The following is a 15,822-nucleotide window of genomic DNA, read 5'->3' on the forward strand; positions in this document are numbered from 1 at the left end:
TTATCATCCTATAATACTATGATCATCAATGCCTTACTCACAAACTTTTGATGACTCCTTAGTCCCTTTAAAAGAGTCTAAGCTCCTTAGCCTTGCATTCAAGACATTTCATCATGTTTCTTACATTGTTTACTGATTTAAGTCATACTACCTTCTATCATGCACCTTATCTTTCAGGAAAATTCGGCTGAACCCATTGTCCAAACATTTCTACTCCCACAATTCTCCTTTATACGTGGACATGCTCTCTCTCTCCAATATCCATACCCAACTTTTACTATTACTATACTCTTTGATTTCTCATTACATTTTGTTCCTTTTTAATGTACTTATGATACTTTGTAACATTTTTTATCTGTCCATCATGACCAGAGATCCTAAGGAGGCACTTTGTTTTATTAATTTTTTTTTATATTCTCATTCTAAGGGTAACACTGAACATAGGAGGCATACAAAATAAATGTCTTCTGAGAACAACTGATTGTTTTCTAATATATCATCTTTAATTGTAGAATCATAAATCTCATCAATTTTATTACTTATTTATTCACAAAACTCAACAACCAGAATTGGGTTTTTTATTAAACTGAAAATGATTATACCTAGATTATTCCCCAAAATATTAGGAGCTAAAACTATATTAAATGTGTTCAGGAAATTATCTTATATAAGGTAGTATTATATTATGTTATGCTGCATTATATATTGTTATGTTGTATTGTATTATATTATTTTATACTATATTATATCATATTATTATATAATATAGCATATCATACAGGTATATATGTATTATATTATACAATTATAATATCTAGTGGTTGTGAAAAATAAAATATTTAAAAAAATTTAGGGGGAAAAAGTTTTTTGTTTGTTTTTGTTTTTATTTTGCAGGTTAATGAGGGTTAAGTGACTTGCTCAGGGTCACACAGCTAGTAAGTATCAAGTATCTGAGGCCACATTTGAACTCAGGTCTTCTTGAATCCAGGGAGGGTGTTTTATCCACCTAGCTGCCCCCCCAAAAGTTTAACTTTTGACATTAACAAAATGTTTTCCTGAGAAGATAAAAGAACAATTTATACTACTTAAAAAAAGGAAATTGAAAATATTTATTAATACTCAATTAAAGAAGGTAATTAATTGTAAAATAGGTTTTCAATATTGAACCAATTTAACTTAATTTTTAAAAGGATAGGAAGAACTATCCTTTCACAGATTCTTCCAATATGATTCCAGTAATTATAAAGTAGATAGGATTATTTCTGTTTTCTTTTGCCTAATGTGATGTGCTTATTATCCAGAAAATAAAACTTCCTGTCTATAGACTATGTAATATAATTGTTTATGTCAAACATGAAGTTTTAGGTTCTACTGGAAATCTGAAGGAAAGCTTCTGACCCTTAGAAATATCTTTTATATTTTTATTTATCTATGTGTGACTACAGTGAATATCTATCCTATTTAATTAGCACTATTATATATATATATATTTTTTTTTCTGGCATCCAAAGATAAAACTAGTCTTCTGTCTTATTACCCTTTAACTGGGGAGTTAAACTCATTATTTTGAGTTTGAGAAGAGTCATGTTAACATTTTCTTGTCTTGAATTTTCCTATGTATGACCTGAAGTCACTTTATCCCATGGTACCAGGGGCAGCTAGGTGGCACAGTAGGTAAAAGCATATGCCCTGGATTCAGGAGGACCTGAGTTCAAATCTGGCCTCAGACACTTGACAATTACCAGCTGTGTGACCCTGGACAAGTCACTTAACCCTCATTGCCCTGCAAAAAAAAAAAAAGAATGCCATGGTACCTCAGTTTCCACTCCTGTAAAGTAGAGTTAATGATAACTACACTACTTGTCTTACATGATTTTTATGAAGATACACTGAAATAATATCTTTTTGATCATAGATTGTGATTAAAATGTGCCATATAAATTACATTATGATAAAGTCCCTTACCACAGAGTTGAAACACTATGAAATGTATGTAATTCAAATGTACCAAGCTCTAAAGGACAGATTCTAATGTTTCCTGGGAAATTTTTGGTTTTGGCCTTCTTTAGTTTCCTTTTATAATATACCTAGGCATCAGAAACATAAAGATTCTGACACTGTACTAAACTCAGTAGTTTTCTTTTTTTTCTTCCCTCTTTTTTCTTGCAAGCACTGTATTCCTATCAAAGATGGAGGAAGAAATATATCTTTCTAATTCTGAGGAGTTTCACAAGCTGAAGAACATATTATTCTGAGTTACTGACTTTTCATCAGAGACAATGGAAAATACTAACACCTTGGAATCAGAAAGATCTAAAGTCAGATTCTGTCTATGTCACATGCAAACTAGCTCTATTACCACTGGAAAGTCAACATTCTTATCGGTAACCCAAACATTTGCCTACAACTAAAGTTATAGAAGTTATAGAAGAAGCAATATACTTTGTGGATGGAGTTTCCACACTGGGAATTCTATAGATCAATAAAATCACAGACCTGAAACAAACAAACAATTAAACAACAAGAAGAAGCCCATAGTTTAAATCATATTATTAAAATAATTTATAAACATAATGCTGAATTAAAAGGATTTTTCATTAGGGAATTGTGAAATTCTCAAGATTCATTTACATCTGAGACCCCATAGGCAAGCAGAAGTGTTATTAATGGAAGAGCAATTGAGGAAAATGGAACTCTGGCCTGTATGTCTCTGAAGTAAGACAAATGAGCAGCAGCAGGTCAAAGTCCCAGTTATTCAAACAGAAATGTTGTAATGCTTTAAAGTGTTTGAGGAAAATCATATGCATAATACCTTAATGATTTCAAACCACAAAATGTTTAAACATCTAGGTCTCTGGAAAGGCTTCAAAGTCCTTAGCTCCAGAATAAAGCATAATTTCCAGCTTCCATACCTTTCTGTCAAAATGTCATAATAATATAGGGGTTGATTAATTTCTTTTTTTTTTGTGGGGCAATGAGGATTAAGTGACTTGCCCAGGGTCACACAGCTAGTAAGTGTCAAGTATCTGAGGCCAGATTTGAACTAAGGTCCTCCTGAATCCAGGGCCGGTGCTTTATCCACTGCATCACCTAGGTGCCACCAAGGGGGTTGATTGATTTCTACAAAAGTACCTATCATGATTTCCAGGATAGTAAATTAGCCTTTCATCTATAGTCATGCCAGATTGATCATATAAACAATAAAATATTAAATTAAAAAAATAATTCCAGTTTTGGATCAAATAACTCTTCATAAGGACTAGAGGAGTTGATTTTTAGAGTAATAATTAAAGTCCTCATTATAGGTAAGGAATATAACAAACTAGCTAAAATTCAAATTACTCATGTTCTTCATCTTTGCTGGGTACTAATGCTGATTAATAGTTTAAGGCACAATGCCAGTCTTAAGCATATGGATTTTCATATTTAGCTTTTATGAAGAAAAAACAGTTACTGAGAAGTAAAACTTTGAAGGAAAATACACTATGTGATTATGTGTATTCCTTTTATAGGCTACTGTATGCATTTAAAAAATAATATCTAATTACACAAAGGTAAAATAAATATAGCCAGATAGAGTTTTACAAACTGAAAACATATTTGTCCCTCCAGACAGGAATTTGGGGGAAGTCATTAAAAAGTCAATGGAAATTAGGACACTTCCCTTGGCAGCTCAAATTAACCTCCAACAACCTTGTAGCAAGAATGTATGTTGGGCTCATAGTGAAGGGTTGAACTACTAATCTTAGAGGGGCTGAGCAATTATCAGCTTTGAAGTGTGTGTGTGTGTGTGTGTGTGTTACACATCCATTTAAAATAATGGATAATAGTTTGTATTTATTATTCCCATGTTGCTTTTGTTGCTTCTCTTTTGTTCTCAAAGAGAACCATGAGAGATATCATGACTTACAACGAATTGGATTTAAATGAGGAAGGGCTGTGCAAAGTCACCAACCTCACCCTCTTCTACTGAGTTATCTGGGTCCAGTGTCAAGATATACATCAGGATAACTGGAGATGTTCCTGGATTTGTGGCAATATAGGTTAAGTGACTTGCCCAGGGTCACATAGTTAGTAAGTGTCAAGTGGCTGATGTGGGATTTGAACTCACTTCCTAGTGACTCCAGGTCCAGTGCTCTATTCTCTGTGTCACCTACCTGCCCCATTGTTCCCATAAGAATAACATTGGTGTTTCGAATGTGAAATGGATTTGCATTTCAAAAAGAAAAAAAAATAATGCTAGGTCTGTGAGTTTTTATTTATTTCTAACAGTTTATTGGTTGCTTCTCTAAATAAAGAAGGATTTTACAATCACTGTATATGTGATTTCCTTTTTCTCTGTAAAAGCTTCCTTTCAGTGGCAATTGTATTTATTATTTGATTTGATTAATGATGCAAGATGAAACTGGAAGAAACCTATAAGTGTCAAACTCCAGGGCTGTTTCTTTACCTCCATTCTACTCATTTTTTAAATCAATAACTTGGCTGAAAAGCAATATTGAATGCCAGTCAAATTTGAAGATGGCAGAGAGGGATCTATAACATGGTCAATGAAATATTTAGAATTTAAAAAGATTTCAACAGCTCCAAACAAAACTTAGTAAGAATAAATATAACTTTTGGCACTTAAGTTAGAAAAAAAGAAAGAAACAAAGACTAGGGTGTTATGGTTAAATGGAAGTTTATGCAAATAAAAAAAATACCTTAAGGGGGTTAGTCAGTTAAATTTGCAGGATGAGCCATCAATATGATATGGTTGCCAGAAAAAGACAAATTAGATTTCAAACTACATTAAGTAAAGTATATATACATATAGTTACTGAGACACTGACAAATACATAGGCCTCCCGAAAATTCTTCCTATCTCTAAGGTACTTTTTTGGGTCAGTATCCAAAAAAAAGCCATGGTCATGACCCCTTACTGATGTGCTTCCTTTTGTGAGCCAGAGTGTACTTTAATATAAAACAAAAGAAATGAGGAAGCTAGGTGTTACAATAGATAATGTACCGGTCCTGGATTCAGGAGGACCTGAGTTCAAATATGGCCTCAGACACTTGACACTTACTAACTATATGACCCTGGGCAAGTTACTTAACCCTCACTGTGCCCCCCCCCCCCAGAAAAAAATCAATCCAATAGTGCAACGGAGACTCAAGAAACACTTCCACACCCATGTATACATGACATACTTATTATACATTCTGCTATAGTTTACTACCCCGACAGAGGTGGGAGGAGAGAAATTGTAAACATATAATAATTAACATACTCAGAAAGCATATCACCAAGGAACATGAATTCAATAATTCAATTCAATAAACATTTATTAAGTATTTATTATGTGTGAGGCAATGGCACATATTTAGGAAATAGGTATTCCAAGGAAGTTGAATGAAAGGCTACATGCCAAGAATCAATTTGTCCAGAGAATACATGCAGGAGACAGGTATGGCCAAGAAATAAATATGTACAGTGCAAACCAGACTTTCAATGCCCCTGGGATGCAGATACTGATATTCTTGGATGTAATCAGGTCATCCTATTGCTCTCTTCTGGATATATTATCTAGGCTGTGCATTTCTGCTGGCTGTTTGTTATTTTATTTGCTTAATGAAGAAAGATCAATCTGAAAGAAACCCTTTAGTGTCAATCTCTAGGGTTGTTTCTTCACCATCATTGTATTCAACAGTTTTATTAATAACTTGGATGAAAAACCCACTTAATTGACTAATCTCTTTGCTGCTAGCTTCTGAGCTTAGGCTTTGGGGACATTGTGGATCCCAAATACTAGGTAAATATACCAGAAAGTATCTTTTTGACAAGGGAAGGCTGACAGGATAGCAAAGCTAAAACAAAGGGCAACTAAACAAAAGCCAGATAGATTCTTTTCAAATAAGATTAAGTCTATTCTTTTGACTTCCTTGGTCTGTCCTGTCCCAATTATATGATTTAGGGTTGAAAATTCCTTGTAAATCCAGTTTAAACTTCAATAAGAATTTTGTGCTCTTAAAAGACGCATTAACTGAAATTTGGCAAAAGAAAACAAAACCGAACCTACAGAAACAGTATGTAGGCTGAGTTACTAAGGCTCTGTTCACTATCAAGGTCCTCTTTGATTTGCATATACATGAAATTAAGAAAGATTAAAAGCTAAATTAAAAGAACAAAATCATTAACTTCCGTCTACAGACTCTCTTTCTTGCCTTTATTATATAAATCAGGGAACCACAATTCCCTTGACTTTTATACTATATTCTAAACAACTCAAACCATTCCTTTCTTTGTCCCCATACGTATAATGCCTAGAACAAGGAAGTCAATAATTTTGCTGTGGTCTTACTTGATCAGATTGGAATTATGGTTATAGTCTGCTTTGGGTACCAAAGTTTAGCAGGCACTCCCAAAGGAGAGGAAACAGAATTATAGGATTCCAAACCATGCCATGTGAGAAATGGGTCTCTAAAATGAGGTATCTTACTTGCTAATGTTCATAAAATAAAACTTATTGGATTCAAAGACAATTGGTATTTATGCACTTGTTACCTGTGACCTAATCTGTTTTGTGCCTCATATGCACATAGGCATAATATAGGTATGCATGCATGCAGGTGTATATCTTTCTATAAATCTTAAATTGAAGCCAAAGTGAATTTACATCAAACTCATGTAATTTGTATTAGTTTATGCATTTTAATTATTTTATTGAAATTCATATGTCAGTATAATGTAATAGAAATTCCAAATACAAATTATTATGATATCTCTAGAACTCTGTGGTTATAAATCTTCTGTTCCTTTTGTCTCTTAACATATTAAGACAGTAAGTTTACATTACCTGTTATCTCTGAAGGCAGCAAAATTCTAATAATGAATAATGGAAGTATTGGCCAGGAGGGGAAAGAGGAATGGAAAACACAGCCAGCAGCAAGTCCTGATAGGGTAAGGATGTTTATCAAATAGAGGTAATGAGTGAGGAGAGCTAGCTAAACTGAAAAAACTAGGATGGGGACTCTGCTTTGGGAAATGAGCAAGGCAAGAGAGGTAAGAGGTCTACTACATCTGACTTCTATTCACCATTCAGCAATGTAATATAATGGAAAGAATACTGAGCCTAGAGTTAGAAGAAACTGTTTCAAATCCTGGTCTAACTACTGTTAAGCTAGATAACCATAAAGTCACTAATCTCTCTAGAGGTTATGTTCTTCATATATAAATGGAAAAATAATACTTATAGTACCTAATACATTGGACTATTTTAGGAATAAATAAAGTAATATATTGAGTGTGAGTGTGTGTGTGTGTATTGTTAATATGAATATATGGATCACCTGGATTTGATGGAGGTACCTTGTTATCCAAAAGTATTTTTTTTTAAATAGAAACCCTGAAGTACTAGGATTAAAGGAGCAAAATGTCCTTCAACTGAACTCCAAACTGAACCCAGATAACTAGCAGATGAAAGACGCTATCTAATGACTTCTTTTCCCTCAGGATAGTATGTCCCTATCTTATGGTAACATCTGGGCATTCTCATCCTTGCCAAACCTATTTTGGAATCCTGTAGTCTTATCATGATGCTTCTGTATTTCCTCCATACTTGTTATAACTGAAATTTTTAAACTGCTTTTTGCTTCTGGGTTAATTTCTATATTGAAACTGACAACACCCTGTAATCAGTAGACTAAAACCTATAGGATATATACCCTCAGAAATGGGGAGTCCTCTGAGCTTCTCTCTTAGGAGGGAAGTCTCCATAACATAATCATATTGTGTTATCTTTTTTCCTTGGACAATAAAATATTAAATTGATATTATGTTTTTTTCTGTCACTGATCTGTCTCATAGGAGGACAGGTATCATGTTATCTGATCTGGTTTGTTTGTAGGAGATATTATAATATGTTGTAACTTCTCTGATCTGTTTTATTAATTTTGTAGAAGAGAAAAAAGATTATTTCTCTGATCTGTTTGTAGAAGACAGGCAGATACAGAAGCTATATTGTAATATTCAACAATGTATAACCACATACATACATATATGTGACATGGGGGAAAATGGGGTAGGGGGTTTGGCTTAGGGGCTGGGGGTTGGGGTCCTTAGGAATTCCTCTTTAAGGAATTATACCCGCTTGCACACAAAATAAATAGAATAAGATAGTAGTTTATTTAGGGGCTAGGGAAGGGAAACCAAGAGAGAAATCCTTGGACTTCTCATGGGGAAAAAGGCATGGCACAGAGCTTGGCTCTGAGATATCAATCTCCTCAAGCAGAAGACCTGCAGATACTTTTATAGTGAGCCACAAAGGAAGCAGCCACACCTAATCTTATCTCCCCAGGGATAAGGGAGACTAGCATGGGGTCCTGGAGCTAGCTCAGCTGTTATCTGGTTCCACTTATCTCTTTAGGTGTGTCTGTCCTTTGGTTTAGTTTCTCAAGGAGAAGGTTCTTTGATATACCCCAGAGAACTTCTGGGGTGCTCTGGGCCCATAACATATGCATACATACATACATACATACATACACACACACCCTTTCTGTCTCTGTATGTCTCTGTCTGTCTGTCTGTCTCTCTCTCTATATATATACATATAAATAATACTAAATATTTAGCTGTTATAATTTTACATAAGATTTGTACATCACTAATGTAGGTAAAATAAGTCAATACTCAGATATAGATTGATTAATTGATTTTGGCTAAAAGATCATTATGCCTAAAAAGGTAGTCCATTTCATCCTTGGGCTAAAGCAGAAAGCATATCATGGGCAATAGTAGCTGATAAAGATGAAAAAGTAGATTAAAGCTAGAGTCCAATGAGATTTAAATAGCAAGAGAAATAGCTTAGACATTATTTGATAGGCAATAAGGTACAATTAAAGGCTTTTGATCACTAGAGTGGTGCAATCTCAGGAAAATTTTAGGAGAATTACCATGGCAATACTTCATATTGGGAGGAGGTTGGAGGCACAAAACAGTTCAGTTGGGTGAGCTGTGTTCTGACCACAAGAATGAAAAGAAAGGGAGCAGATCCAAGAGATAACTCAGAGCTAAAAACAACACAAGTAATTGGATATCAAAGGGAAGGAAGACAGGTGTGAATGACTGTTAAAAATAGTGACTGAGGGGACAGCTAGGTGGTACAGTAGATAAAGCACTGATCCTGGATTCAGGAGGACCTGAGTTCAAATCTGGCCTCAAACACATGACACTTACTAGCTGTGTGATCCTGGGCAAGTCACTTAACTCTCATTGCCCCACAAAAAAAAGCAAAAAAAAAATAGTGACTGAGAAAATGTGAATACTTTTAATAGACACAAGGAATAGAGGAGGTAAAGCAATTTTGGAAGTTTGGTATTAGACCAATGGGGTATATAGATAAAAGTTACCAATAGGTATTTAGAGATGAAGGTCTATAGTTCAGGAAAGGGGTTGGAGCTAGTTATAGGTGTAAAGAATTAATAGTTTTTATGCCTCAGCGCACACTGGCCTGGGGCTCCACAAACTGCATGGTGCTCCACCCACTGGTTGTAGCCGTTGCCATGGCATGGCACCTCATGTCATCACCATTCCCAATGTCTACATGGGCCTGGCAAAATTATAATGACTGGAAGCCTAGAGAGGGCAGTCATGTGACTATCAGAGTGGGCAGACAATTGTTTGGGGGCTCTGTGGGGTTTCTGGGAATGGGGAGAAGTCGCCATTCTAGCTGGAAGCTGGAAGGCGACAGAAGGGGGGCTGGGTATTCTCATTTGATTCCTGGGCGGTGTTATTTTTCAGGTTGTATAATTTCCCTTTCCCCATTTTATTTCCTTTCCCTTGATCCTTTTTATCCTGTTTGTGCTTTTTTTTTTAAGTTCTTTCTTGTTAAAATAAATCCTGTTCTGTTTTGAGGGAGGCTGCTAGTCTCCTTCCTTGCCCCAATATTGGGGCAAGCCACTTAGCTAACACTCTCCAGTTAAAAATTGGTCCCCACATAGGGATTTGGGATACAACTGCATGTAAGCAACTTTTCTCCTTTCTTTTATTTATTGTGAGGATTTTTGTTTTGTTTTGTTTTTGTTCTTTTCTAAATCAAATTAAAATCAGTTAAGAAAGTATATAAACAATAATAATTATGTTGGAATTTCTTGACAGTTATACTAAGGAAAGAAAAATGATTAGAACAGAGTATGCTCATTTAAAAAGAAAAGATGAAAGTGGATAAGAATGATAAGGAGGAAGTATTCTTTGAGTTATATGTAGGAGCTAAATGAGGATGAAGATACAGCAAAAAAAGATATAGAAGGAGCAGTCAGAGTAGAAGATAGAGAATTAAGTTGATGGAATGTTGGGAAAGCTAAAGGAGAACAGTTTCAAGAAAAGGGCATACTCAATAGTGTAAAATGGTAAGGAGAGATAAAGAGAATGAAAACTGGGAAGTGGGTGGAGAGGCAACATTACAAGGCCATTGGGAACTTTTGACAGGGAAGTTTCAATACAGAAGAAGCCAAATCACTAGGGTAGTAGGAGATGAGGAGATAGAAATAATAACTGCAATGGGACCCCAAAAATACTAAAGATTCTGACTCCCAAGGAAAACTTAAACTTTCTCAATGTAAAAACAGCTCTGCCTCCCACAACAGGAATAAGGTGTGGCTGAGCACTACCCAGGTGCCCTGATAAGCAATACCAAGGTCTGCAAAATTATATGCAAAGTACAAATGGGTGCTCCGCATCTTATATTGCATATCAAATCTCCTAGTTGTTTGGGCCTTCTAATGTTTTGCATTTCCCTCTAAGCTGTTTTGTACTGCCTTCCCCTTTCTTTGTTTTGTAAATATACAAAAAAGACCAGGTCTTCTCTTAACAAGAGAGACAGTTTGCTATAGTGATTCTGTCTCCTTGACATATATTTATCTCCCCTAATAAATCTGTTTTTATCTTACAAGATTTGTGATAAGCCTCCAATTCTTTGGGTGATCTGGCCTCCCAACCCCCAATCTAAGTTGCAGGTCCCCCCAACAAAAAGTGTATGGTACTTTAACTGGAAGCAAGACATAGTAGATAGAGACATAAATTTGAATTTTGAATTTAAAATTTGAAACAATTTAGAAAGACCTAGATTCAAGTTTTATCTCTAATACTTTTTTTTTGACACACTCCAGGCAAATCACCTAACCTTTAAACATACTAGGCAATTCTCTAAATCAGAATTTCTTAAACTTTTTTCACTTGCAACCCCTTTTTGCTCTGAGAAATTTTTACACTACCCTTGTCATATAGGTTTATAAAATGGGTATACATAACCTTTAACTGTTGCCAAATTTTTCACAATCCCCATATTCAGAGGTCATGGCCCACAGTTTAAGAAGCTTTGCTCTAAATCTCTAAATTGCAAAGAAGGTGCTGACCTGCTTTGGTAGTGGGAATTTTCTTATCTGGGAAAGCCTATTATCAAAGGATGTGTATTTATCCCAATCCACACTGCAAAAAGTCTGACAATGAACAGAAAGAGAGATATGGGAAAACCTAAGCACATTTGAAGTTCCTGAAGGAGATGAGTTACACAAAAGAAAGTCCTTAATATGCAGAATGTCCTTGGGGTGGGGAAGGAGGAAGGTCTTGCTATGGGACAACAGGATAGGTGAAGTTGTTTTTTATAGTTTTAATATTTTAAAAGGTGGGATTACCTTACCTGTTGAATTATCTCAATAGATTATAGTTTTTCCATCATCTTATATTTAGTCACCTTAGTAATGCTATAAATAACATTTAACAATCAACCTACCCAAGTATATGTACCTTTCCTCCTTTTTATTACAAATGTTGTAATAAATGTTGTACTTATATTCTTTCCTCAATTAAATTAAAATACTGTTTTAAAAAGGCTATAAGTAATACAAATTTGTACTTATTTCTTATTTACTGGTAAAATGTGTGAGGGATGTGAAACAAAGCAGGAAAGGATGAAAGAAGGGCAAGAGGCAAAGTATAGTTTTTCTTTTCTTTTCTTTTCTTTTCTTTTCTTTTCTTTTCTTTTCTTTTCTTTTCTTTTCTTTTCTTTTCTTTTTTTTTTGAGGGGCAATGAGGTTTAAGTGACTTGCCCAGGGTCACACAAGTTAGTAAGTGTCAAGTGTCTGAGGCTGGATTTGAACTCAGGACCTACTGAATCCAGGGCTGGTGCTTTATCCACTGTGCCACCTAGCTGCCTGCAAAGTATAGTTTTGTCCAAAACTTTCACCCCCAAACTATGAGGAAAACATCTTTGAGATATTTTATGAAGAGTTGGTTGAGAGTTTAGAAATTATCACATTACAAACAATTTCTTAAAAATATATAAAACATGGCCTATTTGGAGCTTTGGAATTGTATACCTTTGTTGTTGTCCATTCCCCCTACAGCATACAGGGTTCCAACAGTAGATTTTCTTGGTTTAGTTCTTGGACTTTGCATTAAAGTTCTTCTTTCAGGTAACAGATGGTACTTCATGGCTTCCAGAATCAGTTTTTGGCATTCTAGGTCATCTTTAAATAAAGCATGGTTTTCAAGATCAGCCAAAATCTGTGAATAATGAATCAGAATCATTATTAATAATGGTTTTTGAAGATAAAAAAATCAATAATGCAAAGAGTAACAAGGATATTCTATAGCATGCAACATTGTCATTAAAAACTTGAATAAATCACACATTTTTCATTGATAAGAAGAATGGTAACTTTATATTTCAATACTTCCTTTCACCAAAAGGTGAAATTCACTCGAACATCATTTGGGCCACCTCTCTATTATTGTTAAGGTTAAAAATAATAATAAAAAAAAAAGGATTGTCCTTAAGTAGTATCCAGGTTGATAAATTAATCAATATTCCTGAATTATTCAAGTCTGCCAGGAAATATTTATTATGTCTCACCTAAGACTGTGCTGTTGCCCTTCAGAGCATGTTTTCCATACTTAGTGAAAATGTCACTCTTATCATTAGAATCCATGATGCAATCAAAGATTCTTAATAAGCCACTTCATAGACTCCTCAACTCAGACCCAAAAAGATCTTTTTAAAATCCAGTCCTTGATTTTCACTATCTTTGTGATTATGAGGAAATCAACCAAGTTCTGAAAGATCTAGTTTACCTGATCTTTAAAAGGGGGATACTAATACCTATGTTTTCCATCTCATAGAAAAGTTTTGATGTTCGCATGAGATAATGTTTGTAAAATGCTTTGCAAATCTTAAAGTATTATATCTCAGCCATAATTACTTTAGACAAGGTTAGGACATTCAATCATCAATTTTGGAATATCATTCAGACCACAATTGTTAATTAAACTGGTCTATTATAGCCCATCTTCATATTGACATTCATCTTTATCATCTTTCTTCCTTTCTCCATCATATTATGTTAGATCAGGGAGTTCTTAAGCTAGAGTCTGTAATTTATAAATGAATATATATATATATATATATATATATATGCACACACACACATATATACATATGTATGTTTTGATAAATACATTTCAATATGATTAGTTTCCTTTGAAATACTATGTATTTTATTTATTTAAAAGATTATTTTAAGAAGGGTTCTATGAGATTAACCATAATGCTAAGCAGGAGTCCATGACATAATTAGATGATCATCAGCTCATGCATAGATTATAAAATAATAAATATTAAGACAAAAGCAACAAAAAATTGGAAATCAAAGGAATGCCTATCAAGTGGGGAATGGCTAAACAAGCTGTGGTATATGATGGTAAATGAATATTATTGTGCTATAAGAAATGACAAGCAGGACAATTTCAGAAGGGCCTGAAAAGACACATAAGAAATGATGTATTGTGAAGTGAGCAGAACCAAGAGAACATTGTACACAGAGATAGCAATATTGTTTGATGAAGAACTGTGAATGACTTGACTATTGTCAACAATACAATGATCCAAGGTAAACCCAAAGGACTATTGATGAAACATAGTATCCACTTCCAAAGAAAAAACTGATATTGATGGAACAGACTGAAGCATGCTATTTTTCACTTTCATTTTTTTCTTTTAATCAAGTTTACTTGTACAAAATGACAAATATGGTAACATTTTACATAATCATGCATGTATAAACCATATCTGATTTTTTTGATGCCTCAGGGAGGAGGTAGGGGAGGGAGAGAAAGAGGGATAAAAACTGGAACCCAAAACTATAAGTAAAAATGTTTATAATTTTTTTTAAAAAAAGAATGCAAAATAAATAAATAAATAAGCAAATGCATACATATGTAAATAAGTAAATAAATTAGTAAATAGTAAATGAATAAATAGATAAATGAATGGACAAATGAATGAATAAATAAATAAATGTTTAGTGACAAGTTCTGACAGGGTACAAATCAGTGTGGACTAGAGTAGTCTTAAAAAGGTTTCATGGGGAGGTAGAGATATGGCCTGAGATTTTAATAGTGGATTGGGTTTCATTAGGAATATGGGAAGAAGGACATTCTGAGTGGGAAGGAGACAGCTTTAACAGAAACCTGGAAGTAGGAATATATACATAAGAAAGTGAGGAGATCAGCTTGGCTAGTGCAGAAGGTTTGCATTTTGCAGAGTAGTAAGGGAGAAAGCCAAAAAGGTAAGGTGGAATTAGATATTAGAAGACCTTAACTGTCAGAGGAGTTTGGATAAATATGTTAGTAATGATTAACAATAGAATAGGACAATGACCAAATGAAAGATTGGTCTGAGAATAATATAAATGGTGGGTTTGTAAGAAGAGAAGAAAGTAGGGAAATAGAAGAAAGAAGAGAGAGATATGAGAGGTAAGGGAAGGAAGGAAGGGGATGAAGAAAGGAAGGGAGAAAGAAGAAAAGGAAGGAAGGAAGAAGGAAGCAAGGAAGAAGGAAGGAAGGAAACATTTATCATGTACCTACTTTTTTTAGGCATTCTGCTAAGCACTTTATAAATATCCCATTTGGTCCTCAAAACAATGCTGAAAGGTAATTGCTATCATTATCCCCATTTTTCAGTTGAGGAAACTGAGGCAGAGAGTGGTTAAATGATTTGCCCATGGTTGCAAATCTAGTAAGTGTCTAAGTATCTGCACTCAGGAGACAAAAAGGGAAGCATAAAAAGATAAGGAAAGACACAGAAATATAGGCAAAAAAAGAAGAAACAGCGGGGAAAAACACTAGGAGATGGAGAAGAGTATAATGACACATAAAATGGAAGTGGCCAAGAAAATGGCAGTTATGGACTGTAACGATTGGAATGACGCCACCTGCTGGAGACTTACTGTAGAAGAGTTCCACCCATGAAGCGAAGGTCTTTGAGGGCAAGACCAGGAGTCTCTTCTTTGGCGTCAGGAAGTGACACGGGCTAGTGGGAGGAGGAAGGAAGAGACTGGCGCTCGCTCTCGGTCTCACTCTCTTTCCTGAGGACGCTGGTGGAGAGGGGAGCTAGAAATGTGCTCTCCCTTTAATAGATAGGAATCTAGGCCTTTCTCTCCCTTTACCAAATTCTTATTCTCCTTAATAAATGCTTAAAAGTCTAACTCTTGCTAAAGCTTATAATTTATTGGCGACCACTCATTAGACATTTTAGACATTTTAGCTAGAATTTTAGCCCTTAATAGGACATAGAATTGAAGAGAAGAAAGGGGAAAAAGAGAAGCAAAAAACAAAACAAAACAAAACAAAACTTTTTATTCACTTAAATGATGAACTTCAGTGTCCATTAGTTATCATTTTATCATAAAAACTATTTTTTTTCCTCTCCACAGTACTTCAACTGGTCTATACTTTAAACCCTAAAAGACTCTTCTCCATATAGTATAGCCATAGTCCTTACTAAACCT

At 34.6% G+C, this 15,822-nt stretch overlaps 1 protein-coding gene across 2 annotated transcripts in view; it reads right to left on the reverse strand.

The window, feature by feature from the left end:
- Positions 1 to 15,822, reverse strand: part of KLHL1 (kelch like family member 1) — a 556,455-nt gene that overhangs the window by 155,288 nt on the left and 385,345 nt on the right. For both annotated transcript variants that reach the window (XM_043997789.1, XM_043997788.1), the window contains one exon: positions 12,355 to 12,541. In XM_043997789.1, the coding sequence (XP_043853724.1) occupies positions 12,355 to 12,541 (187 nt within the window). The remainder of the gene's footprint in view (positions 1 to 12,354; positions 12,542 to 15,822) is intronic.

The sequence above is a fragment of the Dromiciops gliroides genome, chromosome 3, assembly GCF_019393635.1.
Source record: "Dromiciops gliroides isolate mDroGli1 chromosome 3, mDroGli1.pri, whole genome shotgun sequence".
Taxonomy (NCBI): Eukaryota; Metazoa; Chordata; class Mammalia; order Microbiotheria; family Microbiotheriidae; genus Dromiciops; species Dromiciops gliroides.